Genomic DNA, 25,152 nt, shown 5'->3' with positions numbered 1-25,152 from the left:
GCCTGGTTTGCTCCACACATACCGCTTACAATTATCACCAAAAAGGTCTATCTTCGTCTCAAGAGACCAAAGAATCTTATTCCTCATAGTCTGGGAGTCCTTCATGTGTTTTTTAGCAAACTCTATGCGGGCTTTCACATGTCTTGCACTTAGGAGAGGCTTCCGTCTGGCCACTCTGCCATGAAGGCCCGACTGGTGGAGCTCAGACACAGTGATCTTGGGGTTCTCCTTTACCTCTCTCAACAAGGCTCTTTTTTCACGATTGCTCAGTTTGGCTGTAGGCCAGGTCTAGGAAGACTTCTGGTGGTCCCAAAATATTTCCATTTAAGGATTATGGAGGCCACTGTGCTCTTAGGAACCTTGAGTACTGCAGAAATTCTGTTGTAACCTTGGCCAGATCTGTGCCTTGCCACAATTCTGTCTCTGAGCTCATTGGCCAGTTTTTTTGACTTCATGATTCTCATCTGGTCTGACATGCACTGTGAGCTGTGAGGTCTTATATAGACAGGTGTGCGCCTTTCCAAATAAAGTCCTATCAGTTTAATTAAACACAGTTGGACTCCAATGAAGGAGTAGAACCATCTCAAGGAGGATCACAAGGAAATGGACAGCATGTGACTAAAATATGAGTGTATGAGCAAAGGGTCTGAATACTTATGGTCATGTGATATTTCAGTTTTTCTTTTTTATTAAATTTACAAAATTTTCTAAATTTATTTTTTTTTTCAGTCAAGATGGAGTGCAGAGTGTACACTAATGAGAAAAAAAATTAACTTTTTTGAATTTACCAAATGGCTGCAATAAAACAAAGAGTGAAACATGTAAAGGGGTCTGAATACTTTCCGTACCCACTGCATATAGTATGTAGTATGAATCCGTGTGCCCCTTCCTATCAGCTATAACCCTCATCCTAAATGTTATTATGATTAAATAGTAAATTGGAGGGGGGCATAGGGATTAATAGTATGTGAGAGGGGTTCAACTTCACAGAGATTCATAATATATAGCAGGGGTCACATGGTGGTCCTAGTACATGTCAGCTAGATACAAGAGGGTTATACTTTACAGTAGAGAGTCACAGCTTGATCATATTTTGTATATTAAACCCAAGCTTATTGTATACAGTGTGGGGCAAAGGGGAGGTCATTAGATATAGCAAGGGGGTTATAATCTTAGTATATGGGTAAAATAAGACAGTAGAAGACAGACATCTTTTATCTGTCTCACATGGGTCATGTGATTTTGAAGCCATCAGATATAGCATTGCTTCTTCGTGGCATGTGACACCGAATTATAAGAATGTGAATGTCACGTACCTGGACAGGTGTTGTTTGCCTGGCTGCGGATAAAGCTTGTACTGAGCAGGAGAACCAGTATGTTCTGCGGTGAGAGGATCATGGCTCCTTCTCTGATTGCTGCTTTAATATTCTGCCACAACCGATTTTGTTAACTAAATCCAGTGAGTGCAATCTTTGACCCCATGTACTGAAAAACAAAAAATGGGCGTTTAGTTAAAGGGAAACTGCGTTAATTAGGCCAAAAATTCTTATTAATCTGTAGGGAGATAATAATGAAGTAGAGGAACCCGGTCTTCTGTTTCTGTCACATAATAGGGGGTGATACCTCAACAATTCCCAATGTTACACCCCAGTCTTAGAAGATGACCCAGGAATTTTACATACCATATGGACAAATGGACATATGTGAACCCTTAACATCCACATTACCTTTATAGCTTTTCTGACTTCCCATCCTACATCCATAGACATCAGTATGCAGCATAACACCTCCACTCTTCTGAGAAGAATTTCGCAAGATTTTGGAGGCATTTGTGGGAATTTTTACTCTTTTATCCAGAAGAGCATTTGTGAGGTCAGACACTGATGTTGGGGAGAGGCCGGGAGCACAATCTTCAGTCTAGTTAATTCCAAAGATGTCGTATGCTGTTGAGGTCTGGGCTCTTCGTGGATCTTCCTACCAAATCCCCCCAACCAGTGGCATACCACCAATGGAAGCCGGCAACATGGCTGCTTGGGGCCCATGAGTCAGAGAGGGCCCGAAGCTAGCATCGGCACCAGTGCCCCCCACGCTCGGCAAGGATCTGCATAAATCTGCAAAACTAATCATATGGTAAATAGTTGCAAGTCAAATTTATGAGATAGCTAAAAAGATTGTCTTTAAAATGATGGTAGTCACACGTCAGTGTATATGGAGGGCTATGCGGGGGTCATTATAATATTTGGCAGGCTAAGTGGGGTCCTTTATACATTATGGAGAACAATGTGAGGGGGCATTATAGTGTTTGCATGGCTCTGCAGGGTGGCAAAATACTGTTTGCAAGTCTATGTGGAAGGCCATTATCCTGCAAGTGAGCAATTATACAGTGTGAAAGTTTGTGTGGGGAATATCACGCTGTGTGGAGATCTTTGTTGGGGCCATTATGCTGTTCAGGTGGCTATGTAGGGGCCATTATACTGTTTGGAGAGCTAATGGGGGCCATTATACAGTGTGATGGATTGTGAGGGGCTTTCATACTGTGTGGAGGGGAGTGGGAGCCATTATATACTGTAGTATGGAGGGCTGTGTGTTTTTGTCACAGTTGAGGCATCATACTGTGTTAAGGTCACCATGCTTTGCCAGAGGTTTGAAGAGGGGTACAGTAGGATCATTAAACTGTGCATGTGGTGGGTACTTAGAGGTATTCACTGTGGGGGCAGTGTTGGATTGGATACCAAGGGCCCACCAGTAACCTACTCCAGGGCCCCACTTTTCAGCTACATGCAAATGTGAAATTATCCTCAATCACAAATGTATATGACAATAAACTGGGTAGATTGTCACATGAATAAGGTGCTGCTTTTATCTGTACATAGTGATTCTAGTATATTGTGCCAGGTAATGCTCACAAAAGAGGGTAGTGGCCCAGTCCTGCACAGGGGCCCACCGGGGGACTCTCCTGAGGGCCACTCCAAGCCTGTGTTGGGATATCGTACTGTGATTGGGGGGTACACTTTTGTTGGCATCATACTTTATGGGGGCAATGAAAAGACAATCTAGGGACTTAAATAAGAGGAAAATTACTTTGCAACGGCTGCAAAGATGTGAGATGTCCTCTTCTTTGACCCCTCCGAATATTATTTTTTCTTCCACCACCGGGGTCAGGGTCATGCCCCTTACCTCTGCTTCCGGAGCGCCGGTTCTTCTTTTCTGCTCTGGGCTGGTCGGGGTAGCTGGCGGTCGTCCGGTAAGGCTTCCGATGAAGGCCTCCTTCCACCCGGCCACAGTCTCCAGCTGCATCTTCATGAGCTGCCGGGTGAGTCCTTCTACCTCTCTCTGCAGGAGGTCCAGGTCTAGCTCTGGTGACAGGTACAGCTCTTGCAGCCTCCGGCTGGGGGTGTCCTGGCTGGGGCAGTCCTCCTGCTCCACCCCACGCTCCGGTGTCCGCTCACCTCCCTCCGCCATGTTGCTTTCCGGCACTGCCTCCTCGGTCTCGTTTCCCACGGTTTCATTCTACCACGTCCGTCTTTGTGGGCGGTTCTTCCTCTTCTTCCCGACATCCCAGACTAGGAGGCGGACTTCTCTAGTTGATGGGCATATTTCTCAGACATAGTAGTATTGATGGGGGGTGCAGGGGCGTAACTACCGCGGTCGCAGCGGTCGCCATTGCGACCGGGCCCCGCAGGTCAGGGGCCCTGGGCCGGCAGGTCTGAGCAGGGCCGGGCTGGCCATCGGGCACTTCTGGCAAATGCCAGAAGAGCCGATGCCAGTAGTGGGCCGCTGCACTGTTCCTCCCCCGGAACCCCCCCCCCCCCGTGCCACCGGCGCCGCCGCATTTAACTATACCGGCGTCTATGACACCGGTATAGTTCAATGCAATGATGAAAGAGAGAGCGTCACCTGACGCTCCCTCTCCCATCATTCCCCGCTCTGCCTCTGACAGTACACTGCGGGTGCGCGATGATGTCATATCATCGCGCACCTGCAGTGTCCTGGGCAGACTGCAGCCGTCGGGAGCAGCGCGGGCAAAAGGAAAGGTGAGGAGAGTTTTTTTTTCTTTTTAACCGGACTGTGGGGCCATTATCGGGGGGGGGGATGAGATGTGGGCTGTGCTCTATATATCCCTGTGCGGGTTCTGCTGTATATACCCCTGTGCGGGCTGTGCTGGATATACCACTGTGCGGGCTGTGCTGGATATACCACTGTGCGGGCTGTGCTGGATATACCACTGTGCGGGCTCTGCTGGATATACCACTGTGCGGGCTCTGCTGTATATACCACTGTGCGGGCTCTGCTGGATATACCACTGTGCAGGCTGTGCTGGATATACCACTGTGCGGGCTCTGCTGGATATACCACTGTGCGGGCTCTGCTGTATATACCACTGTGCGGGCTGTGCTGTATATACCACTGTGCGGGCTGTGCTGTATATACCACTGTGCGGGCTGTGCTCTATATACCACTGTGCGGGCTGTGCTCTATATTCCACTGTGCGGGCTGTGCTCTATATACCACTGTGCGGGCTGTGCTGTATATACCACTGTGCGGGCTGTGCTGTATATACCACTGTGCGGGCTGTGCTGTATATACCACTGTGCGGGCTGTGCTGTATATACCACTGTGCGGGCTCTGCTGTATATACCACTGCGGGCTCTGCTGTATATAACACTGTGCGGGCTCTGCTGTATATAACACTGTGCGGGCTGTGCTGGATATACCACTGTGCGGGCTCTGCTGTATATACCACTGTGCGGGCTGTTCTGTATATACCACTGTGCGGGCTGTGCTCTATATACCACTGTGCGGGCTGTGCTCTATATACCACTGTGCGGGCTGTGCTCTATATTCCACTGTGCGGGCTGTGCTCTATATACCACTGTGCGGGCTGTGCTGTATATACCACTGTGCGGGCTGTGCTGTATATACCACTGTGCGGGCTGTGCTGTATATACCACTGTGCGGGCTCTGCTGTATATACCACTGCGGGCTCTGCTGTATATAACACTGTGCGGGCTCTGCTGTATATAACACTGTGCGGGCTGTGCTGGATATACCACTGTGCGGGCTCTGCTGTATATACCACTGTGCGGGCTGTTCTGTATATACCACTGTGCGGGCTGTGCTCTATATACCACTGTGCGGGCTGTGCTCTATATACCACTGTGCGGGCTGTGCTGTATATACCACTGTGCGGGCTGTGCTCTATATACCACTGTGCGGGCTGTGCTGGATATACCACTGTGCGGGCTGTGCTGGATATACCACTGTGCGGGCTGTGCTGTATATACCACTGTGCGGGCTGTGCTGTATATAACACTGTGCGGGCTGTGCTGGATATACCACTGTGCGGGCTCTGCTGTATATACCACTGTGCGGGCTCTGCTGTATATACCACTGTGCGGGCTCTGCTGTATATACCACTGTGCGGGCTGTGCTCTATATACCACTGTGCGGGCTGTGCTGTTTATACCACTGTGCAGGCTGTGCTCTATATACTACTGTGAGGGCTGTGCTGGATATACCACTGTGAGGGCTGTGCTGTATATACCACTGTGCGGGCTGTGCTGGATATACCACTGTGCGGGCTGTGCTGGATATACCACTGTGAGGGCTGTGCTGGATATACCACTGTGAGGGCTGTGCTGGCACCCAACACCATGTTGCAGTGCAGGAGATTCCTGCAACAGTCCGAGGCGTATCTAGGGGAAGGTGGGGGGGGGGGGGGTAGGGGGGGCGGGGCGGGGGAAGGTGGGGGCCCCATTTGGAAGTTCGCACCGGGGCCCATAACTTTGTAGTTACGCCACTGGGGGGGCGGCCATGGTTTTCGCGCTGTTCCTCCAGGTGCCGCCCACGACAACATGCCCTATTCCTCCTGCACGCCACATGATGCTGTAATGGCTGCAGTTTTTAGCGGCACTTTACAATTCACAGTCTTTCAATAAATCACAGTCTCTTAGGCGCACATGACCTGATTCTTCGGGTCGGTCCATCCTGTTCGTGACGCCAAGTTGGAACGCCCGCAAAGGCTTAGGGGTATTCGGTACTGGTACTTAAAGGGGATGTCACGGCGGCTGCGACCCGGTCCATGGCCCTGGGCACCCAAGTAAAAGGGAAAGTCTTAAAAGGGATTTGTGAAATAAAGTCCTGTTTGTGACGCCAAGATGGGCCGCCCGCCAGGGCCGCGGGGTACTAGGTACCGGGTCTGGTACTTGAAGGGGATGTCACGGTAGCTGCGACCCGGTCTATTGCCCTGGGCACCCAAGTAAAAGGGATAGTCTTTAAAGGGGTTTTGATAATAAAGTTTGTTTGTGACGCCACCTGTGTATATAGGGGAGCCACCCATAAGCTGGATCAGAGCTCCCCCTTCTGGCCTGAAGTGTGAACATGTATGTTTGTGCTTACCTGATAAGAGAAATCCTTCATCGCTTCCAAGCGTGACATCACTCTCCCCATGAGGAAAGCAATGCCACTGTAACAACCATGAACCTGGGGTGTTACAGGAGCGCCGCATTTGTGCTGATATTAATACCAGAAGGGGTCTGGACTCTGCAGTTATGGAGTGAGCAGAGCATTGATGACTTTTCTGCCCTCTGCTCCTCAGCTCTCGGCGAACCCGCTCTGTAATGTTACGAGTAGGGATATGCGTCCAATGGATGTTCAGGTGCGTTATGTTCGGTTGAACTGCAGTCCAAAGTTCTGTTTGAGTACCAGAACTTGATCTTGAACACCATAGAAACCAATGGGGACCCCAAGTTTTGTACTGTAAAATGGTCGTAATAATGGCTAGGGGGCTGAAAAAGGTTTCAAAATAAATGGTGGTAAGAGCAGGACAATTGTCCTGCAAGCTAATGTGATTAGGAAAATTACTTAAAATAACATAGAATAAAAAATTAAACTAGATGGGTATTTCCTGAAGGAACTACAGATAGTGCTTTGGAATGGTGCCCGGGCTGCCCCTGCAAGACTTTCACACTTGGGTGCCCCTCAGACGCTGGTTTGGTGGTTGTAGCCCCTCAGGGTTGAGGATTTGGTGGGCGGGGCCACTCTGGGTCTGAATTGGTGGGCGGAGCCACTCTGGGTCCAATTTGGTGGGCCGGGTCACTCTGGGACGGATTTGGTGGGTGGGTCACTCTGGGTCCGATTTGGTGGATGGGGTCACTCTGGGTCCGATTTGGTGGGTGGGGTCACTCTGGGTCCGATTTGGTGGCCCGGGTCACTCTGGGTCCGATTTGGTGGCCCGGGTCACTCTGGGTCTGATTTGGTGGCCCGGGTCACTCTGGGTCCGATTTGGTGGGCGGGGTCACTCTGGGTCCGATTTGGTGGGCGGGGTCACTCTGGGTCTGATTTGGTGGGCGGGGTCACTCTGGGTCCGATTTGGTGGGCGGGGTCACTCTGGGTCCGATTTGGTGGGCGGGGTCACTCTGGGTCCGATTTGGTGGGCGGGGTCACTCTGGGTCCGATTTGGTGGGCGGGGCACCTCAGGGTCCGATTTGGTGGCCCGGGTCACTCTGGGTCCGATTTGGTGGCCCGGGTCACTCTGGGTCCGATTTGGTGGCCCAGGTCACTCTGGGTCCGATTTGGTGGCCCGGGTCACTCTGGGTCCGATTTGGTGGCACGGGTCACTCTGGGTCCGATTTGGTGGCCCGTGTCACTCTGGGACCGATTTGGTGGCCCGGGTCACTCTGAGACCGATTTGGTGGCCCGGGTCACTCTGGGACCGATTTGGTGGCCCGGGTCACTCTGGATCCGATTTGGTGGCCCGGGTCACTCTGGGTCCGATTTGGTGGGCCGGGTTACTCTGGGTCCGATTTGGTGGGCCGGGTCACTCTGGGTCCGATTTGGTGGGCCGGGTCACTCTGGGTCCGATTTGATGGGCGGGGTCACTCTGGGACCGATTTAGTGGGCGGGGTCACTCTGGGTCCGATTTAGTGGGCGGAGCCACTCTGGGTCCGATTTGGTGGGCGGGGCACCTCAGGGTCCGATTTGGTGGGCGGGGCCACTCTGGGTCCGATTTAGTGGGCGGAGCCACTCTGGGTCCGATTTGGTGGGCGGGGCACCTCAGGGTCCGATTTGGTGGGCGGGGTCACTCTGGGTCCGATTTAGTGGGCGGAGCCACTCTGGGTCCGATTTGGTGGGCGGGGCACCTCAGGGTCCGATTTGGTGGGCGGGGCCACTCTGGGTCCGATTTGGTGGGCGGAGCCACTCTGGGTCCGATTTGGTGGGCGGAGCCACTCTAGGTCTGATTTGGTTGGGCGGGGCACCTCAGGGTCCGATTTGGTGGGCGTGGTCACTCGGGGTCCGAATTGGTGAGCGGGGCAATAATTATAATATGACTACAGATAGTGCTTTGGAATTGTGCTGTGCTATCTCTTTAAGAGCTGATATTATCTGACAAAACTTGTGTGCTGTGCTCATGTAGAGTTCGTAGGTGTTGGCATAGTAACTGGGTCTGTCTGCGCTGTATACTGCGCGGCTCTGCACTGTATACTGCGGGGCTCTGCGCTGTATACTGTGCGGCTCTGCGCTGTATACTGCGGGGCTCTGCGCTGTATACTGCGGGGCTCTGCACTGTATACTGCGCGGCTCTGCGCTGTATACTGCGCGGCTCTGCGCTGTATACTGCACGGCTCTGCGCTGTATACTGCGGGGCTCTGCGCTGTATACTGCGGGGCTCTGCGCTGTATACTGCGGGGCTCTGCGCTGTATACTGCGCGGCTCTGCGCTGTATACTGCGCGGCTCTGCGCTGTATACTGCGCGGCTCTGCGCTGTATACTGCGCGGCTCTGCGCTGTATACTGTGGGGCTCTGCGCTGTATACTGCGGGACTCTGCGCTGTATACTGCGCGGCTCTGCGCTGTATACTGCGCGGCTGTGCAATATACTACGTGGACATACATATTCTAGAATACCCGATGCGTTAGAATCGGGCCACCATCTAGTAATAATAATAATAAGACTACAGATAGTGCTTTGGAATTGTGCTGTACTGTCACTTTAAGAGCTGATATTATCTGACAAAACGTTTGTGCCGGTGGGCTCATGTACAGTTTGTAGGCGTTGGCATAGTAACTGTGTCTGACTGCGCATATCAATGAGCTAATCCGCCAGGTGGCAGTTGGCAGTTATTTTTAGAAATTGCCTCAGAAACCAGGCCCATTATAAACGTATGGGGAAATTTCCCTATTGAAATGCATTGAGACACTTTTTTCAAATGCAAGTTGCGCCAAAACTACAAATCCGATCGACACGAAAAATACTTAGCACACCTCTCAGGAACGCTGGCTTCGAAATGACACCTCACTGGAGTCTGTGAGTGCTGCGGTTCGGGCCGCATTAACTGCGGACTGAATAATAAGAAGAACTAGATGGGTATTTCCTGAAGGAACTACAGATAGTGCTTTGGAATGGTGCCCGGGCTGCCCCTGCAAGACTTTCACACTTGGGTGCCCCTCAGATGCTGGTTTGGTAGTTGTAGCCCCTCAGGGTTGAGGATTTGGTGGGCGGGGCCACTCTGGGTCCGATTTGGTGGGTGGAGCCACTCTGGGTCCGATTTGGTGGGCCGGGTCACTCTGGGTCCGATTTGGTGGGCCGGGCCACTATGGGTCCGATTTGGTGGGCCGGACCACTCTGGGTCCGATTTGGTGGGCCGCGTCACTCTGGGTCCGATTTGGTGGCCCGGGTCACTCTGGGTCCGATTTGGTGGCCCGGGTCACTCTGGGTCCAATTTGGTGGCCCGGGTCACTCTGGGTCCGATTTGGTGGCCCGGGTCACTCTGGGTCCGATTTGGTGGGCCGGGTCACTCTGGGTCCGATTTGGTGGGCGGGGTCACTCTGGGACCGATTTGGTGGGCGGGGTCACTCTGGGACCGATTTGGTGGGCGGGGTCACTCTGGGTCTGATTTGGTGGGCGGAGCCACTCTGGGTCTGATTTGGTGGGCGGGGCACCTCAGGGTCCGATTTGGTGGGCGGGGTCACTCTGGGTCCGATTTGGTGGGCCGGGTCACTCTGGGTCCGATTTGGTGGGCCGGGTCACTCTGGGTCCGATTTGGTGGGCCGGGTCACTCTGGGTCCCATTTGGTGGGCCGGGTCACTCTGGGTCCGATTTGGTGGGCCGGGTCACTCTGGGTCCCATTTGGTGGCCCGGGTCACTCTGGGCCCGATTTGGTGGCCCGGGTCACTCTGGGCCCGATTTGGTCAACCCGGGTCACTCTGGGCCCGATTTGGTGGCCCGGGTCACTCTGGGCCCGATTTGGTGGCCCGGGTCACTCTGGGTCCGATTTGGTGGCCCGGGTCACTCTGGGTCCGATTTGGTGGCCCGGGTCACTCTGGGTCCGATTTGGTGGCCCGGGTCACTCTGGGTCCGATTTGGTGGCCCGGGTCACTCTGGGTCCGATTTGGTGGCCCGGGTCACTCTGGGTCCGATTTGGTGGCCCGGGTCACTCTGGGTCCGATTTGGTGGCCCGGGTCACTCTGGGTCCGATTTGGTGGCCCGGGTCACTCTGGGTCCGATTTGGTGGCCCGGGTCACTCTGGGTCCGATTTGACGGGCGGCGCCACTCTGGGTCCGATTTGGCGGGCGGCGCCACTCTGGGTCCGACTTGGCGGGCAGCGCCACTCTGGGTCCGACTTGGCGGGCGGCGCCACTCTGGGTCCGACTTGGCGGGCGGCGCCACTCTGGGTCCGACTTGGTGGGCGGCGCCACTCTGGGTCCGATTTGGTGGGCCGGGTCACTCTGGGTCCGATTTGGCGGGCCGGGTCACTCTGGGTCCGATTTGGCGGGCCGGGTCACTCTGGGTCCGATTTGGCGGGCCGGGTCACTCTGGGTCCGATTTGGCGGGCCGGGTCACTCTGGGTCCGATTTGGCGGGCCGGGTCACTCTGGGTCCGATTTGGCGGGCCGGGTCACTCTGGGTCCGATTTGGCGGGCCGGGTCACTCTGGGTCCGATTTGGCGGGCCGGGTCACTCTTGGTCCGATTTGGCGGGCCGGGTCACGCTGGGTCCGATTTGGCGGGCCGGGTCACTCTGGGTCCGATTTGGCGGGCGGCGCCACTCTGGGTCCGATTTGGCGGGCGGCACCACTCTGGGTCCGATTTGGTGGGCGGCGCCACTCTGGGTCCGATTTGGCGGGCGGCGCCACTCTGGGTCCGACTTGACGGGCGGCGCCACTCTGGGTCCGATTTGGCGGGCGGGGGCACTCTGGGTCCGATTTGGCAAGCGGGGGCACTCTGGTCCGATTTGGTGGGCTGGGTCCGATTTGGTGAGCGGGGCAATAATGATAAGACTACAGATAGTGCTTTGTAATTGTGCTGTACTGTCACTTTAAGAGCTGATATTATCTGACAAAACTTGTGACCTGGTGGGCTGGTAGAGTTTATAGGCGTTGGCATAGTAACTGGGTCTCACTGCGCATATCAATGAGGTAATCAGCCAGGTGGCAGTTATTTTTAGAAATTGCCTCAGAAATCAGGCCCATTATAAACGTATTGGAAAATTTCCCTATTGAAATGCATTGAGACACTTTTTTCAAACGCAAATTGCGCCAAAACTACAAATCCGATCGACACGAAAAATACTTAGCACACCTCTCAGGAACGCTGGCTTCGAAATGACACCTCACTGAAGTCTGTGAGTTTAGCGGTTCGGGCCGCATTACGTGCGGACTGAATAATAATAATAATAAGAATAAGAAGAAGTTTACCACGGTGGAATAACAGTATAGTGCTTTGTTCCAAAGCACTATAATAATAATAATAAGTTTACCACTCTGGGTCCGATTTGGCGGGCGGCGCCACTCTGGGTCCGATTTGGCGGGCGGCGCCACTCTGGGTCCGATTTGGCGGCCCGGGTCACTCTGGGTCCGATTTGGCGGGCGGCGCCACTCTGGGTCCGATTTGGCGGGTGGCGCCACTCTGGGTCCGATTTGGCGGGCGGCGCCACTCTGGGTCCGATTTGGCGGGCGGCGCCACTCTGGGTCCGATTTGGCGGGCGGCGCCACTCTGGGTCCGATTTGGCGGGCGGCGCCACTCTGGGTCCGATTTGGCGGGCGGCGCCACTCTGGGTCCGATTTGGCGGGCGGCGCCACTGTGGGTCCGATTTGGCGGGCGGCGCCACTCTGGGTCCGATTTGGCGGGCCGGGTCACTCTGGGTCCGATTTGGCGGCCCGGGTCACTCTGGGTCCGATTTGGTGGCCCGGGTCACTCTGGGTCCGATTTGGCGGGCGGCGCCACTCTGGGTCCGATTTGGCGGGCGGCGCCACTCTGGGTCCGATTTGGCGGGCGGCGCCACTCTGGGTCCGATTTGGCGGACGGCGCCACTCTGGGTCCGATTTGGCGGGCGGCGCCACTCTGGGTCCGATTTGGCGGGCGGCGCCACTCTGGGTCCGATTTGGCGGGCGGCGCCACTCTGGGTCCGACTTGATGGGCGGCGCCACTCTGGGTCCGATTTGGCGGGCGGGGGCACTCTGGGTCCGATTTGGCAAGCGGGGGCACTCTGGTCCGATTTGGTGGGCTGGGTCCGATTTGGTGAGCGGGGCAATAATGATAAGACTACAGATAGTGCTTTGTAATTGTGCTGTACTGTCACTTTAAGAGCTGATATTATCTGACAAAACTTGTGACCTGGTGGGCTGGTAGAGTTTATAGGCGTTGGCATAGTAACTGGGTCTCACTGCGCATATCAATGAGGTAATCAGCCAGGTGGCAGTTATTTTTAGAAATTGCCTCAGAAATCAGGCCCATTATAAACGTATTGGAAAATTTCCCTATTGAAATGCATTGAGACACTTTTTTCAAACGCAAATTGCGCCAAAACTACAAATCCGATCGACACGAAAAATACTTAGCACACCTCTCAGGAACGCTGGCTTCGAAATGACACCTCACTGGAGTCTGTGAGTTTAGCGGTTCGGGCCGCTGTCATGATCTCAATGGCAAGAGATCATAGCATAAGCATATATAGGAACTAGCTCTTGGAAGATGGGAACTGAGCTGACCATGAACTAAACCTAACGCACAACTAGCAGTGGCCGGGTAGCATGCCTACGTTGATTCTAGATGCCCAGCACCAGCCGGAGGACTAAATAATGCTAGCAGAGGAAAATATAAGTCCTAGCTCACCTCTAGAGAAATACCCCGAAAGGAGACAGAGGCCCCCCACATGTATTGGCGGTGAATAAAGATGAAATAACAAACGTAGTATGAAAATAGGTTTAGCAAATTTGAGGTCCACTTACTACATAGCAGAAGACAGAAAGGACACTTTCATGGTCAGCTGAAAACCCTATCAAAACACCATCCAGAAATTACTTTAAAACTCTGGCATTAACTCATAACACCAGAGTGGCAATTACTGTTCACAAGAGCTTTCCAGACACAGTAACGAAACTACAGCTGTGAACTGGAACAAAAATGCAAAAACAAACATGGACAAGAGTCCAACTTATCTAGTAGTTGTCTAGGAGCAGGAACAAGCACAGAGAGGCTTCTGATAACATTGTTGACCGGCAAGCAACTAACAGAGCAGCAAGGTTATATAGCGACTCCCACATCTTGATGGGAACAGGTGAACAGAGAAGATGAAAACACCAGTTCAATTCCACCAGTAGCCACCGGGGGAGCCCAGAATCCAAATTCACAACAGTACCCCCCCCTCAAGGAGGGGGCACCGAACCCTCACCAGAACCACCAGGGCGATCAGGATGGGCCCTATGAAAGGCACGAACCAGATCAGAGGCATGAACATCAGATGCATTCACCCAAGAATTATCCTCCTGGCCGTATCCCTTCCACTTGACCAAATACTGGAGTCTCCGTCTGGAAACACGAGAGTCTAAGATTTTCTCCACAACGTACTCCAACTCACCCTCAACCAACACCGGAGCAGGAGGCTCAACGGAAGGCACAACCGGTACCTCATACCTGCGCAATAATGACCGATGAAAAACGTTATGAATAGAAAAGGATGCAGGGAGGTCCAAACGGAAGGAAACAGGGTTAAGAATCTCCAATATCTTATACGGGCCGATGAACCGAGGCTTAAACTTAGGAGAAGAGACCCTCATAGGGACAAAACGAGAAGACAACCACACCAAATCCCCAACACAAAGCCGAGGACCAACACGACGGTGGCGGTTGGCAAAAAGCTGAGTCTTCTCCTGGGACAACCTCAAATTGTCCACCACCTGCCCCCAGATCTGATGCAATCTCTCCACCACAGCATCCACTCCAGGACAATCCGAAGATTCCACCTGACCAGAGGAAAATCGAGGATGAAACCCCGAATTACAGAAAAACGGGGACACCAAAGTGGCAGAGCTGGCCCGATTATTGAGAGCGAACTCTGCCAATGGCAAAAAAACAACCCAATCATCCTGGTCAGCAGACACAAAACACCTCAGATATGTCTCCAGGGTCTGATTAGTCCGCTCGGTCTGGCCATTCGTCTGAGGATGGAAAGCGGACGAAAAAGATAAATCTATGCCCATCCTAGCACAGAATGCCCGCCAAAATCTAGACACGAATTGGGTCCCTCTGTCAGAAATGATATTCTCAGGAATACCATGCAAACGAACAACATTTTGAAAAAACAGAGGAACCAACTCGGAAGAAGAAGGCAACTTGGGCAGAGGAACCAAATGGACCATCTTAGAGAAACGGTCACACACCACCCAGATGACAGACATCTTCTGAGAAACAGGCAGATCTGAAATAAAATCCATCGAGATGTGCGTCCAAGGCCTCTTAGGAATAGGCAAGGGCAACAATAATCCACTAGCCCGAGAGCAACAAGGCTTGGCCCGAGCACAAACGTCACAAGACTGCACAAAGCCTCGCACATCTCGTGACAGGGAAGGCCACCAGAAGGACCTTGCCACCAAATCCCTGGTACCAAAAATGCCAGGATGACCTGCCAACGCAGAAGAATGAACCTCAGAGATGACTCTACTGGTCCAATCATCAGGAACAAACAGTTTATCAGGTGGGCAACGATCCGGTCTATCCGCCTGAAACTCCTGCAAGGCCCGCCGCAGGTCTGGAGAAACGGCTGACAATACCACTCCATCCTTAAGGATACCTGTGGGCTCAGAGTTACCAGGCGAGTCAGGCTCAAAACTCCTAGAAAGGGCATCCGCCTTAACATTCTTAGAACCCGGTAGGTATGACACCACAAAATTAAACCGAGAGAAAAATAATGACCAGCGCGCCTGTCTAGGATCCAGGCGCCTGGCGGTCTCAAGATAAATCAAGTTTTTGTGGTCAGTCAATACCACCACCTGATGTCTGGCCCCCTCAAGCCAATGGCGCCACTCCTCAAAAGCCCACTTCATGGCCAAAAGCTCCCGATTCCCAACATCATAATTCCGCTCAGTGGGCGAAAATTTACGGGAAAAGAAGGCACAAGGCCTCATCACGGAGCAGTCAGAACTTTTCTGCGACAACACTGCCCCAGCTCCGATCTCAGAAGCGTCGACCTCAACCTGAAAAGGTAGAGCAACATCAGGCTGACGCAACACAGGGGCAGAGGAAAAACGGCGCTTAAGCTCCCGAAAGGCCTCCACAGCGTCAGGGGACCAATCAGCAACATCAGCACCCTTCTTAGTCAAATCGGTCAATGGCTTAGCAATATCCGAAAAACCAGCAATAAATCGACGATAAAAGTTAGCAAAGCCCAAAAATTTCTGAAGACTCTTAAGAGAAGAGGGCTGCGTCCAATCACAAATAGCTTGAACCTTGACAGGATCCATTTCAATGGAAGAGGGAGAAAAAATATATCCCAAAAAGGAAATCCTCTGTACCCCAAAAACACACTTAGAACCCTTCACACACAAAGAATTAGACCGCAAAACCTGGAAAACCCTCCTGACTTGCTGGACATGAGAGTCCCAGTCATCCGAAAAAATCAGAATATCATCCAGATACACAATCATAAATTTATCCAAATACTCGCGAAAAATATCATGCATAAAGGACTGGAAAACTGACGGAGCATTTGAAAGACCAAAAGGCATCACTAAATACTCAAAGTGGCCCTCGGGCGTATTAAATGCGGTTTTCCACTCATCCCCCTGCCTGATTCGCACCAAATTATACGCCCCACGAAGGTCAATCTTAGAGAACCACTTGGCCCCCTTTATGCGAGCAAATAAATCAGTCAGCAACGGCAATGGGTATTGATATTTTACAGTGATTTTATTCAAAAGCCGATAATCGATACATGGTCTCAAAGAGCCGTCTTTTTTTGACACAAAGAAAAAACCGGCTCCTAAGGGAGATGACGATGGACGAATATGTCCCTTTTCCAAGGACTCCTTTATATATTCTCGCATAGCAGCATGTTCAGGCACAGACAGATTAAATAAACGACCCTTTGGGTATTTACTACCCGGGATTAAATCTATGGCACAATCGCACTCTCGGTGCGGAGGTAATGAACCAAGCTTGGATTCTTCAAAGACGTCACGATAGTCAGACAGGAACTCAGGAATTTCAGAGGGAATAGATGATGAAATGGAAACCACAGGTACATCCCCATGAGCCCCCTTACATCCCCAGCTCAACACAGACATAGCTCTCCAGTCGAGGACTGGGTTGTGAGATTGCAGCCAAGGCAATCCTAGCACCAAATCATCATGTAGATTATACAGCACCAGAAAGCGAATAATCTCCTGGTGATCCGGATTAATACGCATAGTTACTTGTGTCCAGTATTGTGGTTTATTATTAGCCAATGGGGTGGAGTCAATCCCCTTCAGAGGAATAAGAGTCTCCAAAGGCTCTAAATCATACCCACAGCGTTTGGCAAAGGACCAATCCATAAGACTCAAAGCGGCGCCAGAGTCGACATAGGCGTCCGTGGTAATAGATGACAAAGAGCAAATCAGGGTCACAGATAGAATAAACTTAGACGGTAAGGTGCAAATGGAAACAGATTTATCAAGCTTTTTAGTGCGCTTAGAGCATGCTGATATTACATGAGTAGAATCACCACAATAGAAACACAACCCATTTTTCCGTCTAAAATTCTGCCGCTCGCTTCGGGACAGAATTCTATCACACTGCATACTCTCTGGCGACTTCTCAGTGGACACCGCCAGATGGTGCACTGGTTTGCGCTCCCGCAAACGCCTATCGATCTGAATAGCCATTGTCATGGACTCATTCAGACCCGCAGGCACAGGGAACCCCACCATAACATCCTTAATGGCAACAGAGAGACCCTCTCTGAAAGTCGCCGCCAGGGCGCACTCATTCCACTGAGTAAGCACAGACCATTTACGGAATCTTTGACAGTAAATTTCCGCTTCATCTTGCCCCTGAGATAGGGACATCAAAGTTTTTTCTGCCTGAAGCTCCAAATGAGGTTCGTCATAAAGCAACCCCAAGGCCAGAAAAAACGCATCCACATTGAGCAACGCAGGATCCCCTGGTGTCAATGAAAAAGCCCAGTCTTGAGGATCGCCCCGGAGCAAGGAAATCACAATCCTGACCTGCTGTGCAGGGTCTCCAGCAGAGCGAAATCTCAGGGACAAAAATAATTTGCAATTATTTCGAAAATTCTGAAACCCAGATCTATTCCCCGAGAAAAATTCCGGCAAAGGAATTCTCGGCTCAGATACAGGTGCATGAAAAACAAAGTCTTGCAAATTTTGTACCTTCGTGGCGAGATTATTCAAACCTGCAGTTACACTCTGAAGATCCATTACAAACAGGTGGACACAGAGCCATTCAAAGATTAGGAAAAAAAAAAAAAAAAATTCTCAGCAGACTTCTTATTTCTCTCCTTTCTCAGCCAAGGAATTTAACCCTTTAGTAGGCCGGTCAAACTGTCATGATCTCAATGGCAAGAGATCATAGCATAAGCATATATAGGAACTAGCTCTTGGAAGATGGGAACTGAGCTGACCATGAACTAAACCTAACGCACAACTAGCAGTGGCCGGGTAGCATGCCTACGTTGATTCTAGATGCCCAGCACCAGCCGGAGGACTAAATAATGCTAGCAGAGGAAAATATAAGTCCTAGCTCACCTCTAGAGAAATACCCCGAAAGGAGACAGAGGCCCCCCACATGTATTGGCGGTGAATAAAGATGAAATAACAAACGTAGTATGAAAATAGGTTTAGCAAATTTGAGGTCCACTTACTACATAGCAGAAGACAGAAAGGACACTTTCATGGTCAGCTGAAAACCCTATCAAAACACCATCCAGAAATTACTTTAAAACTCTGGCATTAACTCATAACACCAGAGTGGCAATTACTGTTCACAAGAGCTTTCCAGACACAGTAACGAAACTACAGCTGTGAACTGGAACAAAAATGCAAAAACAAACATGGACAAGAGTCCAACTTATCTAGTAGTTGTCTAGGAGCAGGAACAAGCACAGAGAGGCTTCTGATAACATTGTTGACCGGCAAGCAACTAACAGAGCAGCAAGGTTATATAGCGACTCCCACATCTTGATGGGAACAGGTGAACAGAGAAGATGAAAACACCAGTTCAATTCCACCAGTAGCCACCGGGGGAGCCCAGAATCCAAATTCACAACAGGCCGCATTACGTGCGGACTGAATAATAATAATAATAACTAGATGGGTATTTCCTGAAGGAACTACAGATAGTGCTTTGGAATGGTGCCCGGGCTACCCCTGCAAGACTTTCACACTTGGGTGCCCCTCAGGCGCTGGCTTGGTAGTTGTAGCCCCTAAAGGGGTGAGGCCACTCTGGGACCGATTTGGTGGGCGGGGTCACTCTGGGACCAATTTGGCGGGCGGGGTCACTCTGGGACCGATTTGGCGGGCGGCGCCACTCTGGGTCCGATTTGGCGGGCGGCGCCACTCTGGGTCCGATTTGGCGGGCGGCGCCACTCTGGGTCCGATTTGGCGGGCGGCGCCACTCTGGGTCCGATTTGGCCGAACGGCGCCACTCTGGGTCCGATTTGGCGGGCGGCGCCACTCTGGGTCCGATTTGGCGGGCGGCGCCACTCTGGGTCCGATTTGGCGGGCGGCGCCACTCTGGGTCCGATTTGGCGGGCGGCGCCACTCTGGGTCCGATTTGGCGGGCTGGGTCCGATTTGGTGAGCGGGGCAATAATTATAACTATATGGGTATTTCCTGAAGGAACTACAGATAGTGCTTTGGAATGGTGCCCGGGCTGCCCCTGCAAGACTTTCACACTTGGGTGCCCCTCAGGCGGTCCGATTTGGTGGGTTGGGTCAATCTGGGTCTGATTTTGTGGGCGGGGTAAATCTAGGTCCGATTCGGTGGGCGGGGTCACTTTTGGTCCGATTCTGTGGGCGCGGCCACTCTGGGTCCGATTCGGTGGGCGGAGCCACTCTGGGTCCGATTTGGTGGGCGGGGCACCTTAGGGACCAATTTGGTGGGTGGGGTCACTCGGTCCGATTTGGTGGGCTGGGCACCTCAGGGTCTCATTTGGTGGGCTGGGCACCTCAGGGTCCGATTTGGTGGGTGGGGTCACTCTGGGTCCGATTTGGTGGAAGGGGTCACTCTGGGTTTGATTTGGTGGAAGGGGTCACTCTGGGTTCGATTTGGTGGGCGGAGCCACTCTGGGTCCGATTTGGTGGGCGGGGTCACTCTGGGTCCGATTTGGTGGGCGGGGTCACTCTGGGTCCGATTTGGTGAGCCGGGCCCCTCGGGGTCCGATTTGGTGAGCGGGGTAATCTACTATATAATTGTCTAAGGGCACTTCCGTCTTTCTGTCTCACAACACCGCTACGTCATCATCTCATGAGACCGCAATGCACTCTTGGGACCGGAGCGCGCAACAAGCATCGGGTACCGGCCACTCCAGGTGCAACAAGCATCGTGTACCGGCCGCTCTAGGAGGTGCAACAACCATCAGATACCGGCCGCTCCAGGAGGTGAGTATGTAACTTTTTTATTTTAATTCTTTTTTTTTTTTTTAACAGGGATATGCAGTATACTATGTGACTGGACAATATACTACGTGACTGGGCAGTATAACTACATGGCTCTGCGCTGTATACTGCGTGGCTCTGCGCTGTATACTGCGTGGCTCTGCGCTGTATACTACGCGGCTCTGCGCTGTATACTACGCGGCTCTGCGCTGTATACTGCGCGGCTCTGCGCTTTGTACTGCGCGGCTCTGCGCTATATACTGCGTGGCTCTTCGCTGTATACTGCGCGGCTCTGCGCTGTGTACTGCGCGGCTCTGCGCTGTGTACTGCGCGTGTCCGTGCTGTGTACTGCGTGTGTCTGCGCTGTATACTGCGCGGCTCTGCGCTGTGTACTGCGCTGCTCTGCACTGTGTACTGCACGGCTCTGCGCTGTATACTGCGGGGCTCTGCGCTGTATACTACGCGGCTCTGCGCTGTATACTGCGCGGCTCTGCGCTGTATACTGCGTGGCTCTGCGCTTTGTACTGCGCGGCTCTGCACTGTATACTGCGTGGCTCTGCGCTGTGTACTGCGCGGCTCTGCGCTGTGTACTGCGCGACTCTGCGCTTTGTACTGCGCGGCTCTGCGCTGTGTACTGCGCGGCTCTGCACTGTATACTGCGCGACTCTGCGCTTTGTACTGCGTGGCTCTGCGCTGTGTACTGCGTGGCTCTGTGCTGTGTACTGCGCGGCTCTGCGCTGTGTACTGCGCGGCTCTGCGCTTTATACTGCGCGACTCTGCGCTTTGTACTGCGCGGCTCTGCGCTGTGTACTGCGCGGCTCTGCGCTGTGTACTGCGCGGCTCTGCGCTGTGTACTGCGCGGCTCTGCACTGTATACTGCGTGGCTGTGCAATATACTACGTGGACATGCATATTCTAGAATACCCGATGAGTTAGAATCGGGCCACAGTCTAATAATCATAAGACTACAGATAGTGGTTTGGAATTGTGCTGTACTGTCACTTTAAGAGCTGATATTATCTGACAAAACTTGTGACCTGGTGAGCTGATGTAGACTTCATAGGCGTTGGCATAGTAACTGTGTCTGACTGCGCATATCAATGAGCTAATCAGCCAGGTGGCAGTTATTTTTAGAAATTGCCTCAGAAACCAGCCCATTATAAACGTATGGGACAATTTCCCTATTGAAACGCATTGAAAGACTTTTTTCAAACACAAATTGCGCAAAAACTACAAATCCGATCGGCACGAAAAATACTTAGCACACCTCTTGGGGACGCTGGCTTCGAAATGACACCTCACTGGAGTCTGTGAGTTTAGCGGTTCGGGCCGCATTACGTGCGGACTGAATAATAAGAATAAGAAGAAGTTTACCACGGTGGAATAACAGTATAGTGCTTTGTTCCAAAGCACTATAATAAGACTATAGATAGTGCTTTGAAATTGTGCTGTGCTATCACTTTAAGAGCTGATATTATCTGCCAAAACTGTCCTGCTAGGGTCATGTACAGTTCGCAGGCGTTGGCATAGTAACTGGGCCTGACTGAGCATATCAATGAGCTAATCAGCCAGGTGGCAGGTACATTTCAAATTGCCTCAGAAACCCGGCCATTATAACCTATGGGAAAATTTCCCTATTGAAAAGCATTACAATGAGGGGAAAAAACATTTTCAAACGCAAATTGCGCCAAAACTACAAATCCGATCGACACGAAAAATACTTAGCACACCTCTTGGGGACGCTGGCTTCGAAATGACACCTCACTGGAGTCTGTGAGTGAAGCGGTTCGGGCCGCATTACGTGCGGACTGAATAATAATAAGAATAAGAATAAGTTATCCACGGTGGAATAACAGTATAGTGCTTTGTTCCAAAGCACTATAATAAGAAGTTTACCACGGTGGAATAACAGTATAGTGCTTTGTTCCAAAGCACTATAATAATAATAAGAAGTTTACCACGGTGGAATAACAGTATAGTGCTTTGTTCCAAAGCACTATAATAATAAGAAGTTTACCACGATGGAATAACAATATAGTGCTTTGTGCCAAAGCACTATAATAATCTTGAACCAACAGGAGGAAGTCCAAGTGGATAAGGAGGTGGAGGCGGACATGGTGCTATATGTGGAAGAGGAGAAGGTAGCGAACAGTGTTTTTGTTTCTTAATAACAATCTTGAACCAAGAGGTGGAGGTCCAAGTGGAAGAGAAGGTTGAGGAGATGGAGGTTGACATGGCGGTGTAGGTGGAAGAAGCGAAGTAGGAGGTAGTCAACACTGTTTTTTGGTTTTCATTTTATTTTTTTAAGTTGGGGAGGCCCCAAAACAATAAGAATGGCAAATAGAACAAACAAACTGCGGTGGAGTTTAACAATGACTGAGTGCAGCTGGTATACTTCTCTCTCTAGTAAATCAAAGCTACGGACAAGTTCCGTGAGATCCATGCCTGGTTCATTTTAGTGAATGTCAGCTTGCCCGCGTTGGCTGTGGACAGGTGGATGCACCTGTATATGATCACATCCCTTGCTGTGGTAAACACAGGTTTCGACTGTACACTTGCCGCAAGTTCTCTCGTTTGATGCTATAAAATCTAAATTTAATATAACTGATAGAGAGTTCTTCCAGTTCATGCAGATTAAGCATCTTATGTCTTCATTGTGTGGCTCATTGACGGTTTCTCAAACAACTTAACTTGAGAGGCTCTGTCAGAAAGGCTAAAGGATTAATATCAGATATTTACAGGATCTTGGTGTTCTGTCTCCGCCATCTAATTTGTTGCCTCCAATTATTTGTTTGCATAATCGCAGTTTCTCAGTATACAGTATTGATATATTCATGCCTTTATTCATCTGTAGTGCTTTGGCTCCCTCTAGCGGTCAGAGATATGTTGACTGTTCTATTTTTCTGCTATGTATTTTTTATGTCTGATCCTCCTTTGCAATGCATTATGGTAGCTCAGCCCACATTTCCCTCCAGTTTTCATTCACTTCCTCTAGTTTGCCTTCCAGGGAAGACGCTTACACTTCATTCCCCTTGCGATTGCATTGCCGGTATGTCTTTATGTTTTTTCTCTAGATATTTCTGCTCTATATTAGCCTAGCTTAACCAGTTGCACTCCTAGTTCAGTTACTAGCCTTCTAAATGTAATGCATAATGTTTATCATGTGTAGTATGTATCGTTCTATACCATGTACTGATTCCATGTATATCATTGTTCACAGTTTCACCGCATCAATATACCACTACGTTTAATAAAGCACAGACTCAACCACAGTCTCCTTATTGGACCCCGGTATAGCGGTTTAGCTGACTGGATAGCTACAATGAGCCTGCCTCATTTAGTGAGGACAGAACAGTGAAACGGCAGCCATCCAACTAGTGGGATTCAAGTCACCGGCTACTCAGAGACTAAATACAGCTACAGCAATCTCTGCACAGCCAAGCACTTTCCCAAGACACCATGTCTCACAAATCGCATAGAACAAGATCTGTTACTTCCGTTTCCTCAAAGACAACATCCATCACCAGCGCGGTTGCCATTGCCCGCGCAAATGCTGAAGCCGCCAAAATACGTGCGAGCTTTGCTGACCAAGAGATGCAACTTAAATTAGAAAAAGCACGCCTAGATGATGAAGAGAGAAGGTCACGCTTAGAGAGAGCACGCATAGATCATGAGAGAGCCGATCAAGAGAGAAGGATGCAGTTAGAAAAAGCACGTGTGGATGCCGCCTTAGAAAGCCTAGCAGCAAAAAGGGAAGCTGCCGCAGCCCTCGCTGAAGCGGAATCGCTAGAAGCCGCGCAAAGCCCCAAGCTGCATAGCCAAAGCAGTACGTCAAGTCTGGAGTTTCCACTACAAGACACACCACAACGCACATCTCAGTATGTTAATGAACTTCCTGATCCAAACTATAACCCTGAACCAGCACCAGAACGAGAATACGACGTCTCCAGCGAAGTGAGCGAGAGTCACCACGAGGCTCAGCTCCAGGACAGAAACAAACTCGAAAACGTGAGACAAAACGACTCTGCTAATGACTACCTTGCCCCTCACCAGGTAACCAACGTGGATCACCCTGCTGACACACCGTACGTCAGACCGAAGCAATACGACACCGGCTGGCGCCACCCTGAGGACACTAACAGGTATGAACGCACCTCACATCACTATCAGGGCGATCCATCACCAGTGTACTCCACCGACAACCGGTTCACAACAGAATTTGCCAAGTTCTTCACACGACGTGAACTGGTTGCCAAGGGACTCATGAAATTCACTGACCAAGCTGAAGGTTACAGAGCTTGGAAAGCTTCCTTCCAAAATGTCATTAGAGACTTGGGGCTACAACACAGGGAAGAGATAGACCTGTTAGTCAAATACCTGGGAGGAGAGTCAGTCAAACACGCAGTAAGGATCAGAGACATTAATATAAACCGCCCTGAGACCGGCCTCAAAGAGATCTGGAAGAGGCTGGATGAGTGTTACGGCTCAGCAGAAGTAATAGAAAGAGCCTTGTTCAAAAGAATCGATGACTTTCCTAAAATTTCCAACAAAGGTCTCCAGAAACTTAGAGAGCTAAGCGACCTACTAAAGGAAGTCCAAGTTGCCAAATACGAGGACGACCTACAGGGACTTGCATTTCTCGACACAGCCAGAGGTGTTAACCCTATAGTCCAGAAGTTGCCCTACAATCTACAGGAGAGGTGGCTCACACATGGTTCCACGTACAAATACAAACACAGTGTTCCATTTCCCCCCTTCTCCGTTTTTGTAGACTTTATACACCAACAAGCGAGAATTAGAAACGATCCCAGCTTTGACTTTGCAATGCCATATGCCACACCGTCACCACCTGCAAATCCACGCAGAACATCTGTGGCAGTACACAAGACTTATGTTTCTTCTCCAGGTTCTAATTACAGGTTTGCTGGCTGCTCCCAATCAGAGACAAAGGTGCAGGACCCTGACAAGCAGTGCCCACTTCATCAGAAGCCTCATCCTCTCCTGAAATGCAGAGCCTTCAGAGGAAAATCTATGCCAGACCGCAGAAGCTTCCTGAAAGAGAACGGTATCTGCTACAAGTGCTGCTCGTCCACAACTCATCTCGCCAAGGACTGCAAGGTCAGTGTAAAATGCACAGAATGTGGCACCACAGACCATAACACTGCTCTACACCCAGGCCCAGCTCCATGGAGTGCACAAAACACGCCAGCTGACAGTGAGCATGGCGGGGAGGAAAGGAACACTGATACAGCTATGCCAGAGATCACTTCACAATGTACCGA

At 51.2% G+C, this 25,152-nt stretch overlaps 1 protein-coding gene across 1 annotated transcript in view; it reads right to left on the bottom strand.

The window, feature by feature from the left end:
- The window catches only part of LOC143805196 (ficolin-1-B-like), a 113,858-nt gene that overhangs the window by 76,813 nt on the left and 11,893 nt on the right, over positions 1–25,152 (bottom strand). The window contains exon 2 of the mRNA XM_077284174.1: positions 1,317–1,485. Within this exon, the coding sequence (XP_077140289.1) occupies positions 1,317–1,398 (82 nt within the window). The 5' untranslated portion in view covers positions 1,399–1,485. The remainder of the gene's footprint in view (positions 1–1,316; positions 1,486–25,152) is intronic.

The sequence above is a fragment of the Ranitomeya variabilis genome, chromosome 2 (genome assembly GCF_051348905.1).
Source record: "Ranitomeya variabilis isolate aRanVar5 chromosome 2, aRanVar5.hap1, whole genome shotgun sequence".
In the NCBI taxonomy this organism is placed as follows: Eukaryota; Metazoa; Chordata; class Amphibia; order Anura; family Dendrobatidae; genus Ranitomeya; species Ranitomeya variabilis.
The sequence above is the reverse complement of the archived record's forward strand: the minus strand, read 5'-3'. Positions and strand labels throughout refer to the sequence as shown.